The 14,446-nt window shown below is 42.0% G+C and overlaps 1 protein-coding gene across 2 annotated transcripts in view; it reads right to left on the bottom strand.

Moving 5' to 3' along the window:
* NEMF (nuclear export mediator factor) overlaps positions 1-10,910 on the bottom strand; it is a 75,976-nt gene extending 65,066 nt beyond the window's left edge. For both annotated transcript variants that reach the window (XM_032135015.2, XM_032135016.2), the window contains exons 1-4: positions 10,789-10,910; positions 9,912-9,980; positions 9,665-9,767; positions 5,070-5,195 (exon numbers count right to left, since the gene is read on the bottom strand). In XM_032135015.2, the coding sequence (XP_031990906.1) occupies positions 5,070-5,195; positions 9,665-9,767; positions 9,912-9,980; positions 10,789-10,847 (357 nt within the window). In that variant the 5' untranslated portion in view covers positions 10,848-10,910. The remainder of the gene's footprint in view (positions 1-5,069; positions 5,196-9,664; positions 9,768-9,911; positions 9,981-10,788) is intronic.
* Positions 10,911-14,446: the final 3,536 nt, after the last annotated feature.

The raw sequence follows: 14,446 nt of genomic DNA, 5'->3' as shown, positions 1-14,446 counted from the left end.
TGGCGGGTGCCTATAATCCCAGCTACTTGGGAGGCTGAGGCAGGAGAATCACTTGAATCTGGGAGGTGGAGGTTGCAGTGAGTCGAGACTGCACCACTGCATTCCAGCCTGGGCAACAAGAGCAAACTCCGTTTCAAAGAAAAAAAAAAAAGGAAATAACAAAACAAAACAGAAAAAAACAAAGCAAATCATTTTTGAAACTACTTAAAAATTGAGAAAGAAGCCAGGCGCAGTGGCTCACGCCTGTAATCCCAGCACTTTGGGAGGCCGAGGCAGGAGGATCACCTGAAGTCGGGAGTTCGAAACCAGCTTGACCAACATGGAGAAACCCTGTCTCTACTAAAAATACAAAATTAGCCGGGCATGGTGGCACATGCCTGTAATCCCAGCTACTTGGGAGACTGAGGCAGGAGAATCGCTTGAACCTGGGAGGCGGAGGTTGCAGTGAGCTGAGACTGTGCCATTGCACTCCAGCCTGGGCAACAAGAGCAAAACTCCATCTTAAAAAAAAAAAAAAAAAAAAAATTGAGATAGAAAATGTGGTCAATTTCAGAAGCCAGCCAGGCAAGGAACATATTACACTTTCACCTGCAATTTGTCTTTTAATATTAATAGTTACATGGCAAGAGCAATACAGTTAGTTATACCATTTGCCCACGTATTTCCACATTTGGTAATGTAGCCCAATGAAGTCACTCCAACACTCCAGTAAAACCAAAGGCAACATGCTTAAAAATGTTCACTAAATGGCTGGGCGCAGTGGCTCACACCTGTAATCCCAGCACTTTGGAAGGCTGAGGCGGGCGGATCACCTGAGGTCTGGAGTTCAAGACCAGCCTGACCAACATGTAGAAACCCCGTCTCTACTAAAAATAGCTGGGCATGGTGGCGCATGCCTGTAATCCCAGCTACTCAGGAGGCTGAGGCAGGAGAATGGCTTGAACCCGGGAGGCGGAGGTTGCTGTGAGCCGAGATCACGCCACTGCCTCCCAGCCTGGACAATAAGAGTGAAACTCCGTCTCAGAAAAAAAAAAAAAAAAAAAAAAAAGATGTTCAAGATGTTCACTGAAATTTATTTACAATAGAAAAAAAAAAACCCAAACAGCCTAAATGTAAAAGTTAGAGAAATTAAATTATGATAGATCAACACAACAAAATAGTAGAAAGAGGTTACCTAATGGAAAAATGTTAAAAAAAAAGGAAAATATAAATAATGTTAGGTAAAACATACCAAAGACACACAAAAAAGTTGTATCCTAGAAAATGGAAGGCATATGTAGGCTAAAATGAAATTACTTCTTATAGATTTAGAATTAAAGACTTTAAAATTTAATATTGCTAGATAACCTTTTCAATAAAAAAGAAGGGGGAACATGATGAAAATAAAGCTAACGAAAGAATACCACCTTCCAAATTTATTACTGACAGTGAAGATAAGAGTTACTCTACAGGTGTAATTAAAATACAAAGAAGCATCCATGAAAATAGTCAAAAATGCCTTACAACTGCTTACAAGATAGTCACAGAATATGGTGGGAGTAATCCCAAATTCATCTGAAATGACAGGTTGCAACATAAGTGGCTTCAGTAAATGTAGCCACCATTTACCTTGGTTAGAGAGATAGATAACCAGAAATTACTAAGTGTTGAAAAACTAGTACCAGGCCGGGTGCAGTGGCTCACGCCTGTAATCCCAGCATTTTGGGAGGCCAAGGCGGGCAGATTATCTGAGATCAGGAGCTCAAGACCAGACTAGCCAACATGGTGAATCCCTGTCTTACCAAGAGTACAAAAACTAGCTGGGCATGGTGGCAGGCGCCTGTAATCCCAGCTACTCAGGAGGCTAAGGCAGGAGAATCGCTTGAACCCAGGAGGCGGAGGTTGCAGTGAGCCGACATCACACCACTGCACTCCAGCCTGGCGACAGAGCGAGACTTATTCTCAAAACAAAATTAAAAAAATAAAAAAAAAGAGTAAAAACTCAAGTTACAGTAGAAAAGGACATTTACAACACATAATCAGCAAAGAGCTCATAATCAGATTAAAGAGCTCTAAGAGATCATATCAAATGTTGCTAAGGATGTGGAGCTAAGGGAATTCTCAACATCAATGAATCTCACAGACATTATATATTGAATAAAAGAGCCAGGCGTGGTGGCTCACCCTCGTAATCCCAACACTTTAGGAGGTTGAGATGGGAAGATCGCTTGAGCCAGGGGTCCAAGATCAGCCTGGGCAACAAAGTGAGAGTCCGTCTCTACAAAAAATCAAAAAATTGGCCAGGCGTGGTGGTGCACATCTGTGGTACCAGCTACAGGAAAGGCTAAGGCAAGAGGGTCACTTGAGCCCAGGAGGCTGAGTTTGCACTAAGCCCTGATCATACCACTGCATTCCGGCCTGACCAACAAAGCAAGACTCTATCTCAAAAAAATAAAAAATACTGCATTAAAGAAGGCAGACCCCATGTCATGCATTGCTTAACAATGGGATACATTCTGAGAAATGCATTTAGGCAACTTCGATGTCGTGTGAACATAATAGAGTATACTTACACAAACCTAGATGGTGTAGCCTACTACATCCACCAAAGATATGATATAACCTATTGCTCCTAGGCTAGGAATCTGTATAGCATGTTACTGAATACCGTAGTCAACTGTAACACAATGGAAAGTATTTGTGTATCTAAGCATATCTAAATATAGAAAAAGTACAGTAAAAATATGGTATTACAACAGCAGTTCCAGGCCGGGCGCAGTGGCTCATGCCTGTGATCCCAGCACTTTGGGAGGCCGAGGCGAGCAGATCACCCGAGGTCAGGAGTTTGAGAACAGTCTGGCCAACATCGTGAAACCCCATCTCTACTAAAAATACAAAAATTAGCTGGGCATGGTAGTACATGCCAGTAATCCCAGCTACTCGGGAGGCTGAGGCACTAGAATCGCTTGAACCCGGGAGGCGGAGGTTGCAGTGAGCTGAGATCACACCCTTGCACTGCAGCCTGGGTAACAGAGTGAGACTGTGTCTCAAAAAAAAAAAAACCAAAACCAAAAAAAAAAAAAAAAAAAACCGCAGTCCCCAACCTTTGGCACCAGGGACCAGTTTCATGGAAGACAATTTTTCCATGGATGCAGCGTGCAGGGGTATGGTTTCCAGATGAAACTGTTCCACCTCAGATCAGCAGGCATTAGATTCTCACAAGAAGCACTCAACCTAGATCCCTTGCATGCACAGTTCACAATAAGGTTCACGCTCCTATAAGAATCTAATGCCACCACTGATCTGACAGGAGGCAGAGCTCAGGCGAGTAATGCTCATTCGCCTACTGCTCACCTCCTGCCATGTGGCCTGGTTCCACAGACCAGTTCCAGTCTGCAGCACAGGGGTTGAAGATCCCTGGTATAAAAGATTAAAAATGGAACACCTGTATAGGGCGCTTACCATGAATGGAGCATGCAGGACTGAAAACTGCTCTGGGTGAGTGATGATGAGTAAATGTGAAGGCCTGGGATATTACTGTATACTACTGTAGACTTGATAAATACTGCACACTTGGGCTACACTAAATTTGTTTTTTATTTTTTAATTTTTTAAAAAATTATGCTTACTTCAAACCAGATTAAATTTATGTGTGTATATATATATATATGTGTGTGTATATATATATATGTGTATATATATGTGTGTGTGTGTGTGTGTGTGTGTATATATATATATATATATATATATATTTTTTTTTTTTTTTTTTTTTTTTGAGACTGAATCTCACTCTGTCACCTGGGCTGGAGTACAATGGCATGATCTCGGTCACTGCAACCACTGCCTCCCAGGTTCAAGTGATTCTCCTGCCTCAGCCTCCTGAGTAGTTGGGACCACAGGCACGCACCACCACACCAGGCTAATTTTTGTATTTTTAGTAGAGATGGGGTTTTGTCACATTGGGCAGGCTGGTCTCGCACTCCTGACCTCAGCTGATCCACTTGCCTCGGCCTCCCAAAGTGCTGAGATTACAGGTGTGAGCCACCACACCCGGCCCAGATTAAGTTAGTTAGTTAATTTATTTATTTATTTTTGAGACAAAGTCTTGCTCTGTTGCCCAGGCTGGAGCACAGTGGCACAATCTTAGCTCACTGGAACCTCCGCCTCCCAGGTTCAAGTGATTCTCCTGCCTCAGCCTCCTGAGTAGCTGGGATTATAGGTGCCCGCCACCACGCCCAGCTAATTTTTGTATTTTTTAGTAGAAACAGGGTTTTGCCATGTTGGCCAGGCTAGTCTTGAACTCCTGACCTCAGGTGATCCACCCTCCTCAGCCTCCCAAAATGCTAGGATTACAGGTGTGAGCCACCGCACCTGGCCTGAGTCACTGCGCTCAGCCAAGTTTATTTTTAAGATGTTTTTCTTTCTTCAATAATAAATTAATCTTAGCTTACTGGAACTTTTTTACTTTATAAACTTTAAACTTTTTAACTTTTTGACTCTTGTAATAACACTTAGCTTAAAACACATATCGTACAGCTGTACAATATTTTCTTTCTTTAGATCCTTATTCTCTAAGCTTTTTTCCATTTCAAATTGTTTTGTTTTTACTTTTAATGTTTTTGCTAAAAACTAACACACACACACACCAGCCTAGGCCTACACAGGGTCAGGATCAAGATGTCACTAAGCAGTAAGAATTTATTAGATCCATTACAATCTTACAGGACCAACGTTTATATGCAGTCTGTTGTTGACTGAAACATCACTATACATACAGTGCATCAGTGCATGACTGTATTTGACTATTCTCTGGTTGCATGATATTAGTCCTGAAAAATGTCAAGTACCAAATAATTTACTTCTCAGATCTTCATCTCCTACATTCTATTCTAAATGGCTAAAGTCTGCCTAAACTCAGACCTATACATAAAATGAAGGTTATTACTGGAAAATTTTATTTTATTTGTGTGGCGCCCATTTCCTAGCCTTTGACACAGAAAATAAATGTTCCCCCACTCATGTTATATAGCACTATTACAAAATGATTAATAATGAATTTTCCTTCACCATATCCCACAAATTTAACTTACCCTATCATAGAGCTCAATGATTAAATGATAAGCAGCTTCATCACTTCCAAACTGAAAATCTACAATTCTATCGACACCAAGCTGTTTTGCACTGACTAATCTCCGACTCTTCAAATGTTTTCGGCACTAGCAAGAGAAAGAAAAAGGCATTCATTTAGTAAAAGTGAATTTCTAACCATTTGGTATTGGTTTATAAATAAGCTTCTTTTCATTATCATCAGGAATATTTAAAATGTTGTAAATAACAGTATAGTCATAAAGTAAAAGACTGCAGATGATAATCAGAGGGAAAACATTTTATTATAAACACTGCTAACTCTGAAACAGTGTTTTATTTGCATTTTTTTAAGACAGGGTCTCGCTCTGTCACCCAAACTGGAGCCCAGTGGTGTGATCATGGCTCGCTGCAGCCTCGACTTCCCTGGCTCAGGTGATCCTCCTGCATCAACCTCCTGAGGAGATTGGGACCACAGGCACATGCCACTATCCCCAGCTAATTTTTTCATTATTTGTAGAGACAAGGTCTCACTATGTTGCCCAGGCTAATCTCAAACTCCTGGGCACAAGCAATCCTCCTGCCTTGGCCTCCCAAAGTGCTGGGATTACAAGCGTAAGCCACTGAGCCAGGCCTTTATTTTCAATGTTTAAGTAGAGAATAATGGACCTATAGCAAAATTTTCTTTGTTGCTTTATACCACTGCTAAATCCCTTGTTGTTGTCCTAATGACCTCACTCAAAGCCACAACCTTTATTTACTTATTTTATTTTATTTTGAGACAGAGTCTCGCTCTATCGCCCAGGCTGGAATGCAGTGGCACAATGTCAGCTCACTGCAACCTCCGCCTCCCAGGTTCAAGTGATTCTCCTGCCTCAGCCTCCCGAGTAGCTGAAATTACAGGCGTGTGCCACCACGCCCGGCTAATTTTTCTATTTTTAGTAGAGGCAGGGTTTCACCATGTTGGTCAGGCTGTTCTCAAAGTTCTGACCTCGTGATCTGCCCACCTCAGCCTCCCAAAGTGCTGGGATTACAGGCGTGAGCCACTGCGCCCGGCCAACCTTTATTTATTTATGATTTTTTTTTTCTTTGGAGACGGAGTCTCACTTTGTCACCCAGGCTGAAGTACAGTAGCACAATCTTGGCTCACTGCAACTTCTGCCTCCCAGGTTCAAGCAATCCTCCTGCCTCAGCCTCCTGAGTAGCTGGGACTACAGCTGCCCACTACCACTCCTGGCTAATTTTTTGTATTTTAGTAGAGATGGGGTTTCACCATGTTTCCCAGGCTGGTCTTGAACTCCTGAGCTCAGGCAATCTGCCCACCTCAGCCTCCCAAAGTGTTAGGATTACAAGCATGAGCCACCGCGCCCGGTCCCTTTATTTTTTTTAAGTCTCTTTGATGACACTCTAAGTATACCAAATTTCCCTTTTGTATGCTTCATTTATGTTCAAAATTAATTAATTGTTTCCACTAATCTTCTACTTCTAATATATATCAACTATGGACCATAAGCTTATGGCTTATGGTATCCCGTAAATAGTCCACCACCTTATATCCAGTTACCCCTACTAATTCTTTTTTTTTTTTTTTTTTTTTTTAAGAGACAGAGTCTTTGCCAGGAGCAGTGGCTCAGGCCTGTAATCCCAACACTTTGGGAGGCCGAGGTGGGTGGATCATGACATCAGGAGTTCAAGACCAGCCTGGCCAACATGGTGAAACCCCATCTCTACTAAAAATACAAAAATTAGCCAGGCATGGTGGCGTGTGCCTGTAATCCCAGCTACTTGGAAGGCTGAGGCAGGAGAATCACTTGTACCCAGGAGACTGAGGTTGCAGTGAGCCAAGACTGCACTGCTGCACTCCGGCCTGGCGACAGAGGAAGACTCCGTCTCAAAAAAAAAAAAAAAAGACTTAAATACAAAACAAATTTTACAGAAGTTAATCTAAAACCACCTTTAAAAAAGACAAAAAATCCACTCCTTGACAAAGGTTGAAAAAAAAAAGAAACACATAAATTCATTATTAAAATTAATGCTAACATTTTCATAACTAAGAAGAGTTCTCCTCCAGACCTTATAGTCCAAATTGACTGAAATTCGCTTTTTATATACTTATATACTTAGGCAGAATAACTTCCTAGAATAAACAATCTGCTCCTCCTTAACTCAGTAGTTTTAAGAATGACCTATACTGATTTAACAGTAACCTACATGTAGGGCTATCTTTAAATCCCTAAAGGAAAATCACAATCAGTTCTTCCAGAGTCCCTGAGTAATAATTTTATTCAAGAAAAATAAAGATAAAAGGCATCATTGAAAGGACAGAAGTTCACACAAAGGAATAGTATAAAGGGGATTATTTATCACGGAGAGTACAGATGGACACATAATACATATTTAAAGCTTGTTTCATTTCCCTATCAACAGCCTGGTGAAATCAACCTTCTGCTGTGTGCTACAAAGCTATAGGTGTCATCCCCAAATGTGAATACTGGAACAACCACTGTGATTTATCACATAATAGACATAACTCTGCCTGTACCATAAAACAGTAACAGCTCTTTGATTCATAAAGTGCTTAACATTGTCTGCTCCACTGAGGAAATCTTTCTATACATTTAGATTGACATGTACACCTAACCCATAGAATTGTAAGTATTTTTTAAAGTGACTGATCTCCTATTAGTGTAGTCTGATTTGGAGATGTTTATACAATCCCAGTGTCCTATCTCATTGGCCTGTTACCTCATCCACAAAACTGAAATTGTATTTGTTCTTCGCAGTCCACTGAGTTGCTAAACAACTTAAATGAAATACATATTATTCATCTGCCTTAAAAAGTGCTACGTAACAGGTAGCATTATTATTGTCATTATTATTAAGGACAGGCCCCAAAAGAACTATTTTGGGTTACTATTAAACCTTAATAATCTGAGAATTTTGTGAAAGCCCTTGTGATATTGAAACACCTAATTTGTAATCCAAAACAGACTCTAAATTGCTGGGGGGCAAGGCTCTTCTCTGTAAAGCCTCTAATGAAATAACTCAATGCCATAACAGATACATTTCCAAAGTAAGGAGCGGAGCAAGAAGGAAATGAACACGTATGGAGTTCTAATATGTGTCAGGTATTGTTTCAGGTGCCTTTTTTTTTTTTTTTTTGGAGATGGAGTCTCACTCTGTCGCCCAGGCCAGAGTGAAACAGTGCGACCTCGGCTCACTGCGATCTCTACCTCCCAGGTTCAAGTGGTTCTCCTGCCCCATCCTCCCAATTAGCTGGAATTACAGGCGTGTGCCACCACACCTGGCTAGTAGAGACAGGGTTTCACCATTTCGGCTGGGCTCGCCTTGAACTTCTGACCTCAAGTGACCCACCTGCCTTGGCCTCCCAAAGTGTTGGGATTACAGGCATGAGCCACCGCGCCCAGTCTGTTTTAGGTGTTTTATATGTCATTTCAATTAATCCAATAATTTCATGAGGGAGGTACTATCCATATTTTACATTTAAATAAACTAAGTTCCAAGAGGTTAAGTAACCTTTCCAGGTTATAAAATTACTTTCTGACAAAGCCATTAATTCAAAGTTAAGTACATCTGACTCAAAAGTCTTGGGTACCACATGCATTTTCAATCTATATGTTACATCAATAAAAGAATGGGTAGCATGCCCACACATGTAAAAATCTGTTTTAATAGTAAAAACAAAACAGAAAAGTAAAAAGACTTAGTAACATATTAATGTCAGTGAGTATTCCAAAAAATATATATATATACTGACTGGATATAGAGGAATACAATTCACAGAAGTGAGCTCTGGAACATAAGACTAGGAAAAAAAGGTGGGGCAGGGAGAAGGAAGAACACAGAAAGCCAAGAATGTTAGGCTATAGAATATGGATTTAGAAATTAGGAAACCATAAAAGGTGAGATAACTAATGAAAATTATACTTTAAAAAAATTAATGTTGGGCCAGGCACGGTGGCTCATGCCTGTAATCCCAGCACTTCGGGAGGCTGAGGTTGGCGGATCACCTGAGGTCACGAGTTTGAGATCCGACTGGCCAACATGGTGAAACCCCATCTCTACTAAAAATACAGAAATTAGCTGGGCCTGGTGGCATGCACCTGTAATCCCAGCTACTCAGGAGGCTGAGGCAGGAGACACTTGAACCTGGGAGGCAGAGGTTGCAGTGAGCCAAGACTGTGTCACCGCACTCCAGCCTAGGTGACAGAGCGAGACTCCTTCTCAAAAACAAACAAACACACAAGAACAAACAAAAAATTAACGTTGGTCTACTTTAGAATTGTTTTGATGCGGAGAAGTGAACTACAGTTAAGGAACTGTAAGGCTGAGTGTGATAAAGGCTTGAACTCTAATAGTGACTGTGGAAACAAGATCTGGAGCAGAACAGGATGTGAAAGGTAATGGGGGTGAAGTCAATTAATAAATATTCACTTTATTCAACCCATTATCTGTCAACCACTCCCTTTATCTTCATTTTATCTGCACTTTATTCATAAGAATGAAGGAAACCCCAATTAAAAACTTAATCGTTAGTGAGCAATCTCTTAAAATTTAGCTTCAAGTGTAACAAGTTTACCTTCATGGCAAAACTAGACGGCATCACATTCTTAGGCCACTCAAATTCTGTTGTATGAATTCGTATGCCAGATTCAAGTAAAAGTGTAGCTTTGAAGTCCGGTCTGTAGAAGAAAAAGTCAAATTTTTCTTTAGGGTATATGCCAAAGCTAATTGTTAAACAGACTTAAAATGCAGGTTAAAAAAAAAAAATCAACAATCTCATACTTAATTGCCAAAGAGAAAATAAGCCTATAAAATGTTCTTACTTTTGAAGACGAATAAGATATGTCTTATTATCCACATCATAAACATTGTTTACTCTCATTCCTAGCAAGCTGCAAAGATAAAGGAAACATGTAACATATCACACTATTGTCTGAAACATAAAACTACACATAATTTAATAAAAGCTTCGAAAGAGCGGATCTCAGTCTCTAAGGATATGGGGTCAGCCGGGGAGCAGAGTCTTAAAGTCATTTGGGCATTCAGTTCAAAACTTAAGAGTAACGATTTAAAAGCAAAAGTGGTCTATCAGCTCTAGAAACAACACACTATAGCTTGCGTCTTCCAAATGACCCAATTTTGGGGGAGAAATACAGTAAAATGTAATCCAATTAATTTATTACAAGGGAGAAAAAAAGATAAAAGAGGGCCCCGAAAACATGACAAAGCTCACACGGCTGAATAACAGAACCCAGACTAGAATCCAGATCTCAGTCCAAATCTGCTCAATCCAGCTAAAACGGCGATGCTCTCTCTCTCTCTGGGGTGAGGGGCGGGAGGTGTTCAAGAAACCAAGCCTCCAGTCGGGAAACCTCTGGAGCAAACCGGCGTCTCGTGTTTTACCAAACGTTTCCTGCCCGACCCGGACAACCCAGGCCAACAACGCAAGAGCGTCGCGCTAGCAGGGCAAGCCAGAGAGCTGGGAGGACGCGGGGAATGGGGCACGAGGTGCCTAGGACACCCAGGGGTATCCTAAGGGCCACGGGAAAGACACCACACGCCTGCCCACTCAGGCCTAGGCAGGTCCACAGACGCAGTAGGAAATAAAGTAACACATCAAGCTGGTCTGTTTGCGCCATGGGACCCCGGCCTCTGCCTCCTGCACTCCCCGCACGAGCCTGGTCACTTAGGGGACTGTACCTAGCATTCAGCTCCGCGAGTACGGCGCGGAGGTCAATGGTGCTAAAGCGGGTCTTCATGGCGAGGTCCGAGGGTCACTACCGCAATTTCCTCTACTGCCCGGCCGGACTCGACGCCGCTTCTCTTCCGCGCAGGCGCACTTGGCGGAGCTCTACGGCCGCGCAGAAGACCCAATATTCCTTGAGGCGAACGTATTTGTGTCGCTTTTCTGAAGATTTCGATTGTCAAGTTGCAGTTGACTCTCTTCATTGTACCAAAACTCAAATTCGAATAAAGATCCAAACTGTTCTCTTGAAACTTCATTCCTTCCTGGAACCCTTACGGACCAGTCTGGTTACCTTGCCCCTTTGCGTTTCGGGCTCAAGCCAGCCTTCATAGTGACCCCTGCTGGTCGAAACAATTTTCGAGATGATTATTAGTATTTCCCCACAGGGGGGCCGTAGGGCTCAGTGTAGACGAGCAAGGACCCCTTTCTGCGCGCTTACTTTGACATAAGATTTTGAAATGTAACGAAACGGAACTGCTTCGGTGCTTCTAAGATTATCCTCAACGATCAAGGCGAACTCTCAAAACGGAGTTCCTATTTCGATGGGTCCTGCTCTCTGAAGGAGCATTCTGCAGTTGATTACAGGATTCTCATCGAACCTCGGTCTTGGTACACCTGAGACTCACAGCAGTACCTGGTGTACCATCGGTGCTCCATGAACACTTGGCAACATGAATGTGCAAGTGTTTAGCTAGATAATGGTGAAATAAGATAAAAATAAAAATAAGAAGATTCCCAATGGGGGTGGGGTGGGAGGGGGGAGTCACAGTGTAGTGAGGAAAATAGTCCTGTAAGAATGTAAATTCTGCATTTCTTTTGTCTTAGGATAGATGCGTGGGAAGAAAGGATACTTTATAAGGTGAGAACTCAAAAGAGGCAGGGTCTCACTATGTTGCCCAGGCTGGAGTGCAGTGGCTATTCACAGGCGCAATCCCACTACTGATCAGCACGGGGGTTTTGACCTGCTCCGTTTCCGACCTGGGCCGGTTCACCCCTCCTTAGGCAACCTGGTGGTCCCCCGCTCCCGGGAGGTCACCATATTGATGCCAAACTTAGTGCGGACACCCGATCGGCATAGCGCACTACAGCCCAGAACTCCTGAACTCAAGGGATCCGCCAGCCTCAGCCTCCCGAGTAGCTGGGACTACAGGCACGCGCCACCGCGCCCGGCGCTCGGCGTCGCTGCAAAGAGCTGCTAGGGGCTTGCAGGCTACACATGGTAGCAACCAGAATTCCTACCACCAGAAGGCGACTCTAAACAGAAAGGGCGCCGCTGCTATTTCAGAAGAACTGGTATCAGTAGATGCAAAAATGGCTACAGCACATACTGCACAGCATTACTGTCATACGGTACAGTAAACCATACAGAATGGCCCAAAATATGAAAGCACTGGCGAGAATGTGGAGAAAAGGGAACTTTTGTATGCTGTTGATGGGAATGTAAATTAGAACTATTGTGCAAAACAGTATAAAGGCTCCTCACAAAATTAAGAATAGAATTACCATGTGATCTAGCAACAAAATCGCTATCCTGAAGATATATGTTCATGTTCATTGCAGCATTATTCACAATAGCCAAGATATAGGGATAATCTACTTTTCATCAATGGATGAACGGATGAGTGCAAATATATATGTACACACACACACACATACATACATACAGTGGAATATTATTCAGCTTTTAAAAAAGAAATAAATCTTACTGTATGCAACTGGCATGGATTTAACAACATGGATGAACCTGGAGGACATTATGCTAAGTGAAATAAGCCAGACACAAAAAGACAAATACTGCATGATCTCACTTATACGTGGAATCTAGAAGTTTCTCATAGAAACAGAGAGTAGAAATGTGGTTTCCAGGACTTGGGAAGTGGGGGAAATGGGAAGACACTGGTCAAAATGCACAAACTTTCGGTTATAAGTGGAATAAGTTCTGGAGACTTAATGTACAGCATGCTGATTATAGTTCATAGTAACGTATTGTATGCTTGAAATTTGCACGGGAACAGAAAAACAAATACCGTATGTTCTCACTTATAAATGGGAGCTGAATGATGAGAACACATGGACCCATGGAGGGGAACAGCACACACTGGGGCTTATCAGAGGGTGGAGAATGGGAGGAGGGAGAGGGTCAGCAAAAATAACTAATGGGTACTAGGTTTAATACCTGGTTAATGAAATAATCTGTAAAACAAACCCCATGACACAAATTTACCTATATAACAAACTTGCACATATACCCCATGAACTTAAAATAAAAGTTAAATTAAAATAAAAAACAGAAATTTGCTAAGAAAGTGGATCTCAAATACATACATACAAAGTGTGAGGTTATGGATGTGTTAATTGGCTTCATTGCAGTAATCATCTCACAGTGTATACATACATCAAAACATCACATGGCTGGGCCGGATGGCTCACACCTATAATTCCAACACCTTGGGAGGCCAAGGCTGGCAGATGGCTTGAGCCCAGAAGACCAGCCCGGACATCATAGTGAGGCCCCCTCAACAGTCTGCACAAAAAAATAAAAAAATTAGCCAGGTGTGATGGCATGTACCTATGGTCCCAGCTACATGGGAGGCTGAGGCAGGAGGATCCCTTCAGCCCAGGAGGTCAAGGCATGATGGCCATAATTGTGCCACCACACTCCAGCAGGAGCTTCAGAGTAACACCCTGTCTAATAATTAATAAAAAAAAAAAAAATTGGCCGGGTGCAGTGGCTCACGCCTGTAATCCCAGCACTTTGGGAGGCCGAGGTGGGTGCATAACCTGAGGTTAGGAGTTCAAGATCAGCCTGGTCAACATGCTGAAACCCTGTCTCTACTAAAAATACAAAAATTAGCCAGGCGTGGTGGCATGTCTATAATCCCAGCTACTTGGGAGGCTGAGGCAGGAGAATCACTTGAACCCAGGAGGTGGAGGTTGCAAAGAGTTGAGACTGCACCATTGTACTCTAGCCTGGGCAATAAGAGGGAAACCCTGTCTCAAAAAAAAAAATATATATATATATATGTATATATATATACATATATATATATATACACCTCAAATATATGCAAATTTTATTTGTTGCCATAATTCATTTTACACTGCTATAACAGAACACCACAAACTAAGTAATTTATAAAAAACATAAATTTAATGCCTCAGTTCTGGAGACTAGGAAGTCCAAGATCAAAGGACTGGCATCTTGAAAGGGCTTTCTTGGTGTTACATCCCATGGTCGAAGGGCAATGAGAGAATGAGAGAGACAAGAGGACCAAACTCATCCTTTTATAAGGAAACCATTCCCATTTATTTTTTCAGTAGCCCTAAACTAAGCCCCAGGCACTGTCTTATATAAAATATTTTAGTCTCTTATAAGCTTGGCATTAACCATCACTATGTTTGGCCTCATCAATAGATGTCTGGGATCCAGAATGAGAGATGGGATTTTTCAGTCCTATGCTTAGAGAGTAAATCAGAGATAGAATACTTTGTTGTGTACTGGGGAGTCATATTTTCCCAGAAAGATATACAAATGGAACAAACAGAATAGTGAAATTCAATTGAAACCATGTAATGCAAGAAATAGTTCCCTTCCTTCCTCCCTCCCTCCCT

The sequence above is a fragment of the Hylobates moloch genome, unplaced genomic scaffold (assembly GCF_009828535.3).
Source record: "Hylobates moloch isolate HMO894 unplaced genomic scaffold, HMol_V3 SCAFFOLD_16, whole genome shotgun sequence".
In the NCBI taxonomy this organism is placed as follows: domain Eukaryota; kingdom Metazoa; phylum Chordata; class Mammalia; order Primates; family Hylobatidae; genus Hylobates; species Hylobates moloch.
This window is presented reverse-complemented; position numbering and strand designations above follow the sequence as displayed.